General features: G+C 35.6%; 1 protein-coding gene across 4 annotated transcripts in view; it reads left to right on the top strand.

Moving 5' to 3' along the window:
- Positions 1 to 14128, top strand: part of SLC41A2 (solute carrier family 41 member 2) — a 151157-nt gene that overhangs the window by 47952 nt on the left and 89077 nt on the right. For all 4 annotated transcript variants that reach the window (XM_058425497.1, XM_032168832.2, XM_058425499.1 and 1 more), the window contains one exon: positions 11519 to 11590. In XM_058425497.1, the coding sequence (XP_058281480.1) occupies positions 11519 to 11590 (72 nt within the window). The remainder of the gene's footprint in view (positions 1 to 11518; positions 11591 to 14128) is intronic.

The following is a 14128-nucleotide window of genomic DNA, read 5'->3' on the forward strand; positions in this document are numbered from 1 at the left end:
GGAGCTGAACAACTGTGCTGTTGATGGGAGGACTCTCCACCCTCTGTCCCACTTCTCCTCTCCCCCTTTTCCACCCAGGCAACTGCCAGTTTCCTAAAGTTTCTTGAGTAAAGCAGATGCTTGGAAAGAAAATGCATAAAATAATGTTTTATTAACATTACTAGTTTGCTTAATTTTTTATTTTTTTTGAGACGGAATCTTGTTGTTGCCCAGACTGGAGTACAGTGGCGTGATCTCAGCTCACTGCAGCCTCTGCCTCCTGGGTTCAAGCGATTCTCCTGCCTCAACCTCCCAAGTAGCTGGGATTACAGTCATGCACCACCATGCCCAGTTAATTTTTGTATTTTTAGTAGAGACGGGGTTTCACCATGTTGGCCAGGCTGGTCTCGAACTCCTGACCTCAGGTGATCCACCTGCCTCTGCCACCCAAAGTGTTGGGATTACAGGTGTGAGCCACTGTGCCTGGCCTGGTTTGCTTAATTAAGGGAAAATGGCTCATGTACCCTACGGAACTTTGTAAGTTCCTTCCTTATATAGTATATAAAAGGTCATATAGCTATATCTGCAGAGGACAATAATGAAATATCTGGTATTAGTGAGCTCTTATATGCCAGGTCCTTTGCTAACTGCTTTCCAGGGATATCTTATACGAACCCTATGGAAAAAGCACTGTTATCCTGCTTTACAGAGTAGGAATTGAAGCTTAGAGCAGTTGAGTAACTTTCCTGAGGACGCACAGCTCTACATATAGTGGAATAAGTTACATTCCAGAATGTTCCTTTTACTTGCACAGGGTAACTCTGTCAGAATTTATAAAACCAATAAATAACATGAGTAACAAAAACCTAATAGCTTCCCTATGTACTTTGTAAGAATGATCTGCTAAGGTCTTGGTCTTAGCACCAATACTTTTGGTACTTAATATTTAAAATATTTAAATGTTATTTCAAACATTATTATTTACAGATATAATGCTTTTCCATTGTAGTTAGTTGGTAAACTATAGATGATGTTTGGGGGTATCAGTCAGCCACTTAGGTAGAGCCAAACTCATAGAGAAGAATTACTTTAGTAAATTCACTTTAGTCTATAGTATGTAGCCATTGTAATTATTGAATATTAAAAGGATTGAAAAAAATAATAGGAGCTCCCTGGGCTGAGGCAGAAAAGTATACAGTGAACCTCAAATATCTTGTGGTGCCAGAAAGTAAAGAAGTGCTAAAAATGAAAAAAAAAAAAAAAAAAAAAAGATGGGGACATGTCAAAAGGATAACGAGTGACATACTGGCCAGATCTTGGAAAATTGGAGCCGTACAATAGATAATGACAGTTACAGATTATATATAACCCATGGAAAAAAATAAGAATCCATTAGTCTATACATGAATAATAAGGCAGGCAAGGTCTCTGCTGTGATGGAATTTGCATAAATTTGGATATCGGTAAGGGAAGTAAAGAAAATCAAACCGGATAATGTGATGACGGATGATTCCTGAGGACTGTTTTATACAATGTGGTCAGGAAAGACTTCTCTGAGGAGGTATATGTAAGCTGGAACCTGAATAGTAAAGGTGAGTCAGCCATATCGGAATCTGAGGAAAAAACAATCCAGGTTACTATTGTATTTAATAAATGTAACAATGTCAAATATTTATAAGCATTCTAGACAGCTGGGCTTTTAACATGCCTTTTAAGCATGTTAAATGCTTTTTAAGCATTTAATAGCTAGGCTTGGGGTAGCAATACAAATGGAGACCTATATAACATATGTCTACATAGTTTAAAATTATACAACAAACTTACACACTTAAATATTTTCTCTTTCTGTGTACCTTGACAAATATATCCTTAGGAATACCTGGAAGTCCAAGATCAGATTTAGAATTTTTGGACTTCTTGGGTTCTGTTTTGGAACATGGTGTTGTAGAGAGAGCCACTGAGCCACCCACTGGTCTGAGGCCTGCCGCAATTCCCTTCCCACCTTAGGCAATAGGTACTGCATTTTGAAAGACCTCACACATACACCAAGGCCCCATGTCCAAGCTCCATCTACACCTCCAACAAACACCCACCCCTTGGTGCTCCTGGGGTTCATTGGCACCTAATGGTGGCATGGTCTGCCTTCAGGAACACTAACTTGAGATACCTTGGTCTCAGGTGTCTGGAGCATGTAATCTAAGATTTATATTTGTTCCTGTATCCCAGTATTTCCTTATATAATGGTGACATTTGGTGTCAGCTGAATGTTGATTTCAACACTTGACCATTTGGCATCCAGCTGCAATGTGTGTCAAGTATATCTCTAGCTTTTATCTTTAAGAAGAAAAAACAAAAAAACTTTTATGTAGTCTTACTGAGATTTTGAGAATTAGTGAAATTATATGCATGTGTTTCATCTTTTCCTACTTGTATTATGTTATAAGAACTGGTGGATTACCATGGTAGATAGAACTCAATCCAAGAGGCTTTTTGGCAGGAGAAGAGAATGAAGAGGCCTTGAGAAGCAAAAGTGGCAACATTTGAAGAAGAAAGTTATTTGAATGGGAGTTAAAAGGTGGCTTTAGTTTCATTTGTTGGAAAATGACCTTTGCTCTGATAAATACAGTTAAGCATACAAGAATTTAAGCAACTTGATAACTTTGGCAGGAAAAGTGAAGTTTTGGCTAGCTTACCGCAAAGAAAATATTTCAAAAGCATTGTTCTTGAGCATTATCCAGAATAACAATAGATTTAAAACACCAGTCTGTTTTGAAATAGGCCATGCCATAGGGAATCTGGTTAAAAAACAATATGCTGCAAATGATATTTGCTGTTCAATTTGATCACATACTACCATTAAACCTGAATGAAGGTGAATTTAATCTTTTTTTTAACCTTAGTTAATTTGTTGTGGTGTCTATATTTTACACTAGGTATTTTTCTCAAATGTCTGGTTATATGCATCTGTCCATATTTAAGAGAAGGAGTCTCCAGAGCTGATTAGAAGCTCAGCACAGGGGAGAAGCTTGCCGTCTATGGTCTTTACTCTGCTGCAGGGTGATGTAACTTAGTCTTTCTTTAGAGAGGTAGGGGTAGAGCTGCCAGCTTCCATTGGTTGAGAGCTGTGCTACTGATAAGAAGATAGTTCCGTCAAGGAAATAAGAAAACATTATAAGGAAATAAGAAAACGTAAATAAGAAGCGTTGAGGCCATTTGTGATAGGAATGCCCCAGGCAATGCAAAGGGCCAGAGGCAGGACTGTTGTTGGTATGTTAGATCAGTAGTTCTCAAAGTGTGCTCTTCTGATCAGCAGCATCAGCAACTTGTTAGAAATACAAATTCTCAGCCCCACTCCAAAACTACTAAATTAGAAACTCCAGTGGTGTGGCTCAGCAATCTAAATTTTAACACACTCTCCAGATGATTCTGATACACATTGAGGTTTGAAAACCACTGTGTTAGATAAAGAGCATGGAGGCCAATAGGGCTGGGACCAAGAGAGCGAGGGGGGACAATTTTAGGGGATGAGCCGGAGGCCAGATTATATACGGATTTGCCTACTTTGTGAGATAAGAAACCAATGGAAGGTTTTAAACAGAGGAGTTAATGTGATCTGATAGATATTTTTTAACAGATTATTTTGACTACTGCATTGAGATATGGGTATAGGGGGCCAAGGACTGAAGCAGGGAGACTGATTGGGAGTCTGTTGCAATAATAGCTTAGAGATGATATTCAAGATGGTAACAGGGAATGTAATGAGAGGTAGTTGGAGTCCAGAATTAATTTTCAGAGAGAATCAACAGAATTGATTGATGGATTAACTGAAATTAAACACTAGGAGCCATCACTAAAAATTCTTTCTGGATCTGAGAGGAGTAAAAGCAAACAAATTAGTAGATGGGAAAGTAGCAACTTGTGGTGCTAAGTTATGATAACATGGTATATTCTTCTAGTTTATGGTGTTTTTATTGCTTAGAGAACTAGATCTCAAGTTCGCTGGGTAGAAAACTACAGTTCTTATAGAATGCTAGAGAAGTGTTGGGTATATTTCAGTTCTGATACTCTATGGGCTGTTAAGAAACTCTAAGTTAATGACTTCTTGGTGGCAAAATCCTGAAAGCCTCATCTTCTCTGGACTCTTCACTGATTATTTTCTAGTTGAAAACTTTATAGCCCTTTGCTTTGAGACCCCACTGTCTTCTCATTCTCCCACCTCTTTCACTGCTGCTTGTTATTCTATGTCTTTTGTTTTTCTTTGTTCATCCTCTAAATTTGAGGTTTTCTTGAAATTTTAGTACCTTGTTCAACATGTTCTTCCTCAGTAATTTTGTGTAGTCCAGCACTGCTTGCACATTGCTGTTCTCAGATCCGTACCTACAGACTCTTTCCTGACTTTGAGAGCTGAATTTTCAGTTGCCTTTTGGATACCACTCAATACATTCTAAACTAAACTCATTAGTTTCTCTTATTTCCAGCCATACTCTTTTTTCTGTATTTCCTATCAGTTTATTAACATTACGAATCACCTTGTCCCTCTTCACTCTCTATCCCATTACTGTCCAGTCTGTCAGTTCTGCCTATGAAATTCCTCTTTCTTTTTCCTTATGCCCCACCTGTCACCACCTTAATTTATTTGCCTGTTGTTTATAATTGGGACTACTGAAGCAGATTTCTAACTGTACTCAATGGTTCCAGGGAGAAGGGTGAATTAGTATAGTTTTCTTTTTAACTTAAAGCAGTCACTATTTGAAAGCTGTTTTTTTCATTTATGTGCAAAAACAATAATGCTTTTAAACATTTTACATTTTTTATGTAGTATTTGTTTTCACTTGTAAAATTAGGAGAAAAATAATTATAGCTATAGAAGGCCAATCAATGGTTACTTTAATCTTTTTGCTGCATTCAAGGGTCCTTTCTCATTTTTATGATTATCTGAGGGAGAATCAGGATTAATGAGCTTATAAGATTATAAGGAAGGCCTTTGATAAGTATAAAGATAAAGAACTTAAAACATATCATAAGATACAGTCTACTTATTCAATCTGTGGAAGGTCATTTGTTTTTAAAGCTTGTTATTCTATAAACCTAAAGACCAAACGTTCACAGATAAAAAGATATTTCAATAAAATAGGTTTCCGGACTGGGGAGTGTGGTGAAATCTCATCTCTACAAAAAATAAAAAAAAATTAGCTGGGCTTGGTGGCACACACCTGCGGTCTTAGCTACTTGGGAGGCTGAGGCAGGAAGATTGCTTGAGCCTGGGAGGAGGAGGTTGCAGTGAACTGAGATGGGGCCACTGCACTCTAGCCTGGGCAACAGAGTGAGACCCTGGTCTTTAAATAAATAAATAAATAAATAAAAATAGGTTTCCTATTTTTACAAGGGATTTAAAAATTATGTATCCAAATCAACTTTATCTTGCCATCTTACTTGAGTCAAAACTTGTTTCTAAAGGTATGATGATTAACTTGAATAATTTTTTTCCTGGATTTTAATCTTTTCAATAGTATATATGAAATTATAGTCGATATTATAGATATGTAATAGTAGTATATAATTGGAAAATGAATCAAGTACAGTGGTTCTATAAATTGTTGAGTTTTTCTATTGTTTGAGGTCTAAAATTTTCAGCTTTTGAATGTTAGGTATAAAGGAGTAAAAAATGATGTTCACTGCCCTAAAAACAGTATTTTTTAAAAAAAAAAAGTCTGTAAAACTATTTCCCAGGAGCAAATCACCCAGCATGGTTTGATTAGTACTTTTCTACTGTAGGCAAAACTGATTTCTATTGCCTCAAACCTCTTCTCAGAGAACACTTGATTGACTATCTAAATTATGTAGTAACACTCTACCTTTCTCATTCATTAATTGCAAAAACATTTTTGAGCCCTTACTATATGCCAAGCACTGCTGTGTGTGCCAGGAGATCAGTAATGAACAAAACAGAAAATGTTTCTGCCTTTGTTGAGCTTACATTTCAGTGGAGGGATATGAAGAAGTTGGCAAAATGTCTTCCCCTAATAACTTTAAGTTAGATTTCCAATTCAGATTCTAAAAGTTCTAAAATAAAGGCAAATTAAAACCTAGATAATGGTATTAATAACTATGGCACAATTTAGATATAATTACAATCTCAGTATTATTTCCTAAATTTGGCATAATTCTCCATGTTCTTGTTATACACCTGATTGCTAGATACAAATGGAACTGCATATTCCTGTTAGTTCCTCACTTTAAAGTGTCTTTCTTAAGTTATAAATATCAGTCCCTAGCCATAGCTTTGTGGAGTAGAACTATTTATGTATAACTGAAAACTGTTATAGTCAACTAGGTTTTTAATCAATTAGGTTTTCCTCCCCATTTTTGCAGCTTTATTGACATACAATAAACTGCAATTTTAAAGTCTACAATTTGCTGAGTTTAGATATATAATATATACCTGTAAAAACTACCATCATAATCAAGAAAATGAACATATATATATCATCTCTGTACATTCAGACAGCTATTTGTGTGTGTGTTTTTGTGTACAATGTTTTATTATAAAATATTTCAAGCACATGAAAATATGTAACAGTGTTTCTAATTCTAATTAATGGCAGAATGAAATTGTTGGATGAAGCCTCCAGAGATTAACAATTATAAAATCTGGAAAACTATTTGAAGGCAATGGAAAGTGATCAGAAGCAGGTAGAAAGTAGGGTTTACCTTTGAAAGACCATACTACAATGCGTAACAATTGCAAAGTTTGTGATGTTTTTGCCTGAGGGAATTCCCCTATCCCTGGATCTCATATGGCAGAAAACTGATAGTCTTATTAGCTCAAAGCAGAGTTCAGAGCGGGCAGAGTGGCTGAGAATTAAGGGAGGAGATTCTAGAAGTGCAGAAAAGGGGAGATCCAAAATCTGAGTATACGATCTGGTGAAATCTTTGACCAAGTACTGAAGTGCATTTACATAGGAATAACCTAAATGAGTCTGGTAACAACAACAACAGCCACAACAACAACAACAACAACAAAGTAGGCAGAAATGTGAGAGGGGCCTACATTGAAAAACAAATACACTGGTTAAGATTTCTGTGTGTGTTGACTGAGTGTCTTCTGTGACCTATGCATAGCTATAGTGGCAGAAAGTTGAAGTTTTAGTGGCTTGGATTATCAGATGACAGAGTTGGGAGCTGACAGCATATGGAAACTTATAAAGAAATCTCACACGCAAGAGAATTACATAGAGAGTGAGCCCTGAAATCTGAGCATAAATTGTGCCCAAATCTTTGGTTGTGTAGTTTGTTTAAACTGCACAGGTACAGAAGAGACCTTCAAAGGGCTATACTAAAAGGCATGTGTTGGTAGCTGAAAGAACCAAGCAGAGAGATGAGGTGCTTCACTCTATGGGAGAGACAAAAGCCTAGTTTGAGTCTAGTCAAGTTAACTGCCTCTTAGAATGAAAGCTCAGTTATCATCACAACAGCATAAAAGTATCCAGAGTCACTACAACATATTATCTACACTGTCTGGTTTTTAACCCAAAATCACTGGATGTGGAAAGAAACTGAAAAGTGTGATTGATATTCAAGAAAAGTGATTAATATTCAGTTAATAAAAAATGATTCTAATTAGGCCCAGATATTAGATTGAATAAAGTCTTTAAAGCCACTAGTCCGAATATGTTCAAAGAACTAAAGGAAAATATGTTCAAATAAAGACAAATATGTTTTAGTGAGTGTTCAGATAGGGAGCCTTAAAAGAGAACTAGTAACTATAAAAAAAGAATTAAATGGAAGTTCTCGAGTGAAGAGTACCATTTTGCATTCCCACCATCAGGTCAACTAATCTAGTAACAGTAGGCCTAGCAAAGGCCTTTACACCAGCAATGCATGAGAGTTCCTGTTGCTCTACATTGTCACCAGCATTTGGTATTGTCAGTGTTCTGGCTTTTGGCTATTTTAATAGGTGTGTAGTGCTATCTTGTCTTAATTTGCATTTCTCTGATATATGATGTGGAGCATCTTTTCAAATGCTTATTTGCCATTTGTATATCTTCTTTGGTGAGGTGTCTGTTAATGTCTTTGCCCCACTTTTTAAATTGGATTGTTTGTTATTGTTGAATTTTAAGAATTCTTTGTGTATTTTGGATAGTAGCCCTTTATTAGATATTTCTTTTGCAAATACCTGTTTTTAAATAAAATGATTATACTGGCACTACATGTTCAGTGGTAAAAATTTGAAAAAATCACTAAAGGGCAAAGTAAAAATTAAAAATTATCCATGCACCTAACACTTGGAAGTAACAATGGTAACTTTCTGGTTTTTAAAAAAAATGTATCTAGTTTTTTGCACATATAGTTAATACATGTTTTTTAAAATAATACACCAATGGAGACTTTCAGTACCTTTGTTTTAAGTATTTATTCATTAAACATTTTTTTCTAGTATTAATTGTAGTGGCTATATTTATAAATCTATAATTTCAAGGTCATCCAAGACCACTTTTATATTTAGCTCCAATAAATCCTAAGTCTTGCTTATAACTAATATGTCTCAGTGTCAGATAAGTAATATCTGTTTATGCAGAAGAAGGCTTTTGGGATTATAAAAACTAGAGATGGCAGATTCCACCTAAAGGCATTCAGATTCAAAAATTTTAAAACCACTGTGTTGGCCAAACATAACACATCTTCAGGCTCTGGCCACCTCAGCTTTACTCTTTCCTAAAAAATTAGTTGATGTCTCTGCAAAAATATTGGCCTATTTTTCTAATACTTTAAGATATACATAATTTAAATAAAACTGGGTTACACAGAAGTCTTTACTAGATCATGCCCTATTATATTTTATCACCTTCTAAGCTCTAGGTTTGTCTAGCTGGGCACCATCAGGTCGGCTAATCTAATAAAAGTAAGTCTAACAAAGGCCTTTACACAGAACACTCATACTTCTCCCTCTCCACTTTAGAAAAAACTTAGATGGCTCATATTAACCCTAAACCACTGGACAGTAGGATGGGTCAGCACAACTGTTGATGTAGTTTTTACAAGATGGAGGCAACAAAACCAATTTTCTGTGTCCTGCCATACCTCTATCCACATGCCAATGCAAGCCTATACTATATGTATTTTCCCTAACAAGGTAAATTTGGGGCAACATTTCTCTTTAGTTTACTTTTTAAAAAAATTCTTACTCCTGAAAATCTTTGCTTTATAAAAAAAAGTTATTGTTTATAAATATAGTCTACATTTTATTTTTTATTTTATGTCATACATTGTTTTAATTTGTTATTTATTGTTTTATCTTAGACTAAGAAGAGTAAAGATTCAGAGACTTCTAGATTAGGAAGGGACTCAGAAAGTGATCTTCATCATTTACAAAACAAATTAATTGATTAGTACCACCCTAGAGATCATGAAAAAAAAAAAAAGAAACTGATTAATTGAAAAGTGACGCTGGGTGTGGTGGCTCACTCCTATAATCCCAGCACTTTGGGAGGCCAAGACAGGCAAATCACTTGAGGCCAGGAGTTCAAGACCAGCCTGGCCAACATGGTGAAACACTGTCTCTACCAAAATACACAGATTAGCTGGGCATGGTGGTGGGCATCTGTAATCACAGCTACTTGGGAGGCTGAGGCAAGAGAATTGCTTGAACCTGGGAGGTGGAGGTTGCAGTTAGCCAAGATCATGCCACTGTACTCCAGCCTGGGTGACGGAGTAAGACTATCTCAAAAAAAAAAAAAAAAAAAAAAAAGAAAAGTGTCACTCTGGGTTTGGTCAGGAAAACAGAGCCATGTATGTATTGAATCAATAGGGAATTTAATAGAGAAATTTGGGGTTACATGACTGTAGGAGAAGTTGGAGAAATGAAGATCTGTGGTAGGAAACTCAGAGAAGCCGCCTGAAGCCCTGGAGCAGGAAAGAAAGCCATGCATGCATTACAGCGAGGAAATCTGGACACCTGTGTGTCTGATCACCTTCCAAAAATAATAGTCTTTGCTTCACTGGTGACTTTCAAATCTTAGGCAAGTTCTTCTCACTGGTAGACTGTCACCTGAAGCTATAGGGGAGGGGATTTTGGGGAATGTAGCTCCAAGCCTTAGAAGGGACTAGTGGTGATAATAACAAATTAATGTGGCACAGTTGCAAACCCAATTCATGGCACTCACTCATTCTGTAACTCCTACCTTTCTTGATCTTTTCCTAGACCCGAATGTATGTATGTTTCCATTGGTTATTAAGCAACCCTGGAGTCTTGATGTCTTATATTTTTTCATTGAATCATTTTAGATTGCTTCCTATAGATATAGACATCTTTCTAAGAGTTATTAAAAAATAACACTAATTTCACTCATTCCTATTTCTTGAACTCTAAACCTGAGGTACGTTCACTCTGTAAACATTGCTTGTACCTTATTACTCACTTGAGCAAAGCCCCAGGTTGTTAGAACCACAAACATGAATTTCACCAATGATTTAGATTCCCAGGCTTAGTAAAGAAATATGTAAATAAAGACTGCATTAATAATTATTCTGAAATACTGAGAAATCTCAATATTTGCATTTGCTGGATGCTTTGAGACTAAAGTCCACAGTGAGATTACAGAATAGAATCTGTTTTCCAGATTGATAGAGGAAATGTTTATATAGCACCTAACCTGTTTGTCTAAAGCCAGTGACCTAAATTCTAGACTGTACCTCGTTAAAATTACCCATGAATAACAACCCTTACTTACCTTCCTCTTTATCCACTTATCTATAGGTCATTTGAAAGAAAGTCTTTCATGACAAAGCAGATGATGAGTAATTGAAATGCAACTCAGTATTTTTACTAAATGATTGTTCATTGCTTTCCAAACAACTATGTTAGAAAAACTTGGCAGATTTAGAAATACACTTTTTGAATCCTAAGTGGTTGAGAAATATGAATTAGCTCACAGAGCAATTGAGTATATGAGTGATAATATTATTTTGGAGAGTGTTCTTCCATTTAGCAGAAAGATGTGTAAAATTTAATAGTTGTGGTACATCATCAAAATTCATTTGTAAACAATGAATTTTATTGCTAACAGTTTTAGTCATGACTCAAATATAAATTGTATACATGTGAATGATTATATCTTGTTTTTGGGTCAATAATTCTTTAAGTTACATTAGTTTTATAATGTGGAATTAACTGCTAGTGGATCAAAATTATGTAATTATTTACCTTGGACCTCAATACACAAAATTTGGCATGCTAACATAATGTCTGATGATGCTAGTTGTAAGATAACATCAGTGAGTAAGTGGGTGATACTAACGGGTCCACTAGTTCTTGTAAGACAGGTAAGTAAAAAAAATTTTTTTTCTCTAAACATGTTAGGCAAGCCTAGTGTTAGCTGAAAGACTGGTAGTGAATTCAGAATTATTTTCAAAGTACAATGTGAACTCATTGTATTTATTGAAGAATTATTTTGGGCTTTAAGATTTCATGTGCTGTTTGAACACAGCAGAGAGCATGTAGATTTTCTTCAGTGATACATGAAAATATCCACTTTAACAGGTAAATATTGGGAAGATGGATTCGCCCATTGAAAAGTGGAACCTAATAATTGGCAACTTGGCTTTAAAGCAGGTAAGTGGTACATATATTTGTTTACAGATCTTGGGTGTACAAATTTTAAGTGTTATCTATAAGATTGGTGTAAATTTTAGTACTATGAGTCTACCCTTTAATTGTTTTCAGAAACACCAAAACAATAATTTAGTACCTTGAAAAAGTGATGGAATAAATGGATACCCATGACCTCTTAAAGCTATTCTTTGTTTAGAAACTAATTTTTACAAATATGAAAAATATATACAAAATATGGAAAAATATACGAAATATTTTCTATCATAAGTGTGTGATAGAGCCAGAATTTGCATTAATATATCTGTTTAGTAAATATTTAACACTTCATTAAGTGCTATTTTTTACTTTGATATTTAAAGATAAAGTGAGCTCTTTTCTATATATTATGGTCAGATATTTGTTTTCCTTAATTTGTTAATGTTACTAGTATTAATATAAACAATACAGTAGTTTACCAATTACATGTACACTGAATTGTGAACTGTAGATCGTGTATAATCTACAGCTTTTTCTAATCTTAGGTGAGTATCTCTTTTTCTTCTTCCTTCACCCTCTCCTATCCCTAAGACTGAACACTGCGACTACCCCTAGTAATTCTCTAGCTAGTGTGAGCTTAGGGAATGCACACTAATTTTGATATTAGTTCAGCTAGGACATAATGTTGAGAACCTGGTTGCAGGAACAGAATTTCATGTAATGTAATTCAAGGACAAAGAAATAAAGCACATTTTTTGAATACGTGTACAACTGCTTGTAAGATCATAGATGTGGAAATAAGAAAATCTGAGATCTGACCTCAGCTTTAACATTAAACAGTTTATAACCTTTGTTAATCTATTTAACTTTTCTGGGCTTCACTTTTCTCTTTTATTTTTTTCTTTGAAATAAATTTTTCCTTGATTTATTTATTTTTTTGAGGCAGGGTCTTGCTCTGTTGCCCAGGCTGGAGTGCAGTAGTGCAATCATGGCTCACTGCAGCATTGACCTCCTGGGCTCAAGTGATTCTCCCACCTTAGCGCCCGAGTAGCTGGGACTACAGGTATGCGCCACCATGCCTGGTTAATTTTTGTACTTTTTGTAGAGACGGGGTTTCGCCATGTTGTCCAGGCTGGTCTTTTCTTTCAATTTTTAATTTTTGTGGATACATAGTAGGTGTATATATTTATGAGATGTTTTGATACAGGCTGCAATGCATAACAATCACATCATCTAAAATGGTATATCCATCCCCCCAGCATTTATCCTTTGTGTTACAACAATCCAATTATACTCTTGTAGTTATTTTTTAATGTACAATTACATTATTGACTGAAGTCACCCTGTTACGCTATCAAATACTAGGTCTCATTCATTCTATTTTTTTGTACTCATTAACCATCCCTACCTCCCCCATATCCTCCTACTACCCTTCCCAGCCTCTAGCAACCATCCTTCTACTTTCTGTCTCCATGAATTCAATTGTTTTGATTTTTACATCCCATAAATAAGTGAGAACATCCAATGTTTGTTTTTCTGCTCAGCTTATTTCACGTAGCATAATGACCTCCAGTTCCATCTATGTTGTTGCAAATGACAGATATTCTTTTTTATGGCTGAATAGTGCTCCATTTTGTATAAGTATCACATTTTCTTTATCCATTCATCTGATAGACACTTAGTTGCTTCCAAATCTTGGCCATTGTGAATAGTGCTGCAACAAACGTAGAAGTGCAGATATCTCTTCAACATACTGATTTCCTTTATTTGGGATTACCTACTTAGCAGTAGGATTGTTGGATCATATGGTAGCTGTATTTTTAGTTTTTTGAGGAACCTCCAAACTGTTCCCCATAGTGCTTGTACTAATTTACATTCCCACCAACAGTGTACGAGGGTTCCCTTTTCTCCACATCCTCACCAGCATTGGTTACTGCCTGTCCTTTGGATAAAAGCCATTTTAACTGGGGTGAGATGATATCTCATTGTAGTTTTGATTTGCATTTCTCTGATGATCAGTGATGTTGAGCACCTTTTCATATGACTGACTGCCATTTGTATGTCTTCTTTTGAGAAATGCCTATTCAGATCCTTTGCCTGTTTTAAAATCAGATTATTAGATTTTTTTCCCATAGATTTGTTTAAGCTCCTTATATATTCTGGTTATGAATCATTTGCCAGATGGGTAGTTTGCAAATATTTTCTCCCATTCTGTGGGTTGTCTCTTTACTTTGTTGATTGTTTCCTTTGCTGTGCAGAAAGTTTTAAACTTGATATTATCCCATTTGTTCATTTTTGTTTTGGTTGCCTGTGCTTGTGGGATATTACTCAATAAATTTTTGCCCATACCAGTGTCCTGGAGAGTGCCCCTGATGTTTTTGTATAGTAGTTTTATAGTTTGAGGTCTTAGATTCAAGTCTTTAATCCATTTTGATTTGATTTTTGTAGATGGTGAGAGATAGGGGTCTCATTTCTTCTGCATGTGGATGTCCAATTTTCTTAGCACCACTTGTTAAAAAGACTGTCTTTTCCTCAGTGTATGTTCTTGGCACTTTTGGCAAA

Source organism: Hylobates moloch, unplaced genomic scaffold (genome assembly GCF_009828535.3).
Source record: "Hylobates moloch isolate HMO894 unplaced genomic scaffold, HMol_V3 SCAFFOLD_12, whole genome shotgun sequence".
Classification (NCBI taxonomy): domain Eukaryota; kingdom Metazoa; phylum Chordata; class Mammalia; order Primates; family Hylobatidae; genus Hylobates; species Hylobates moloch.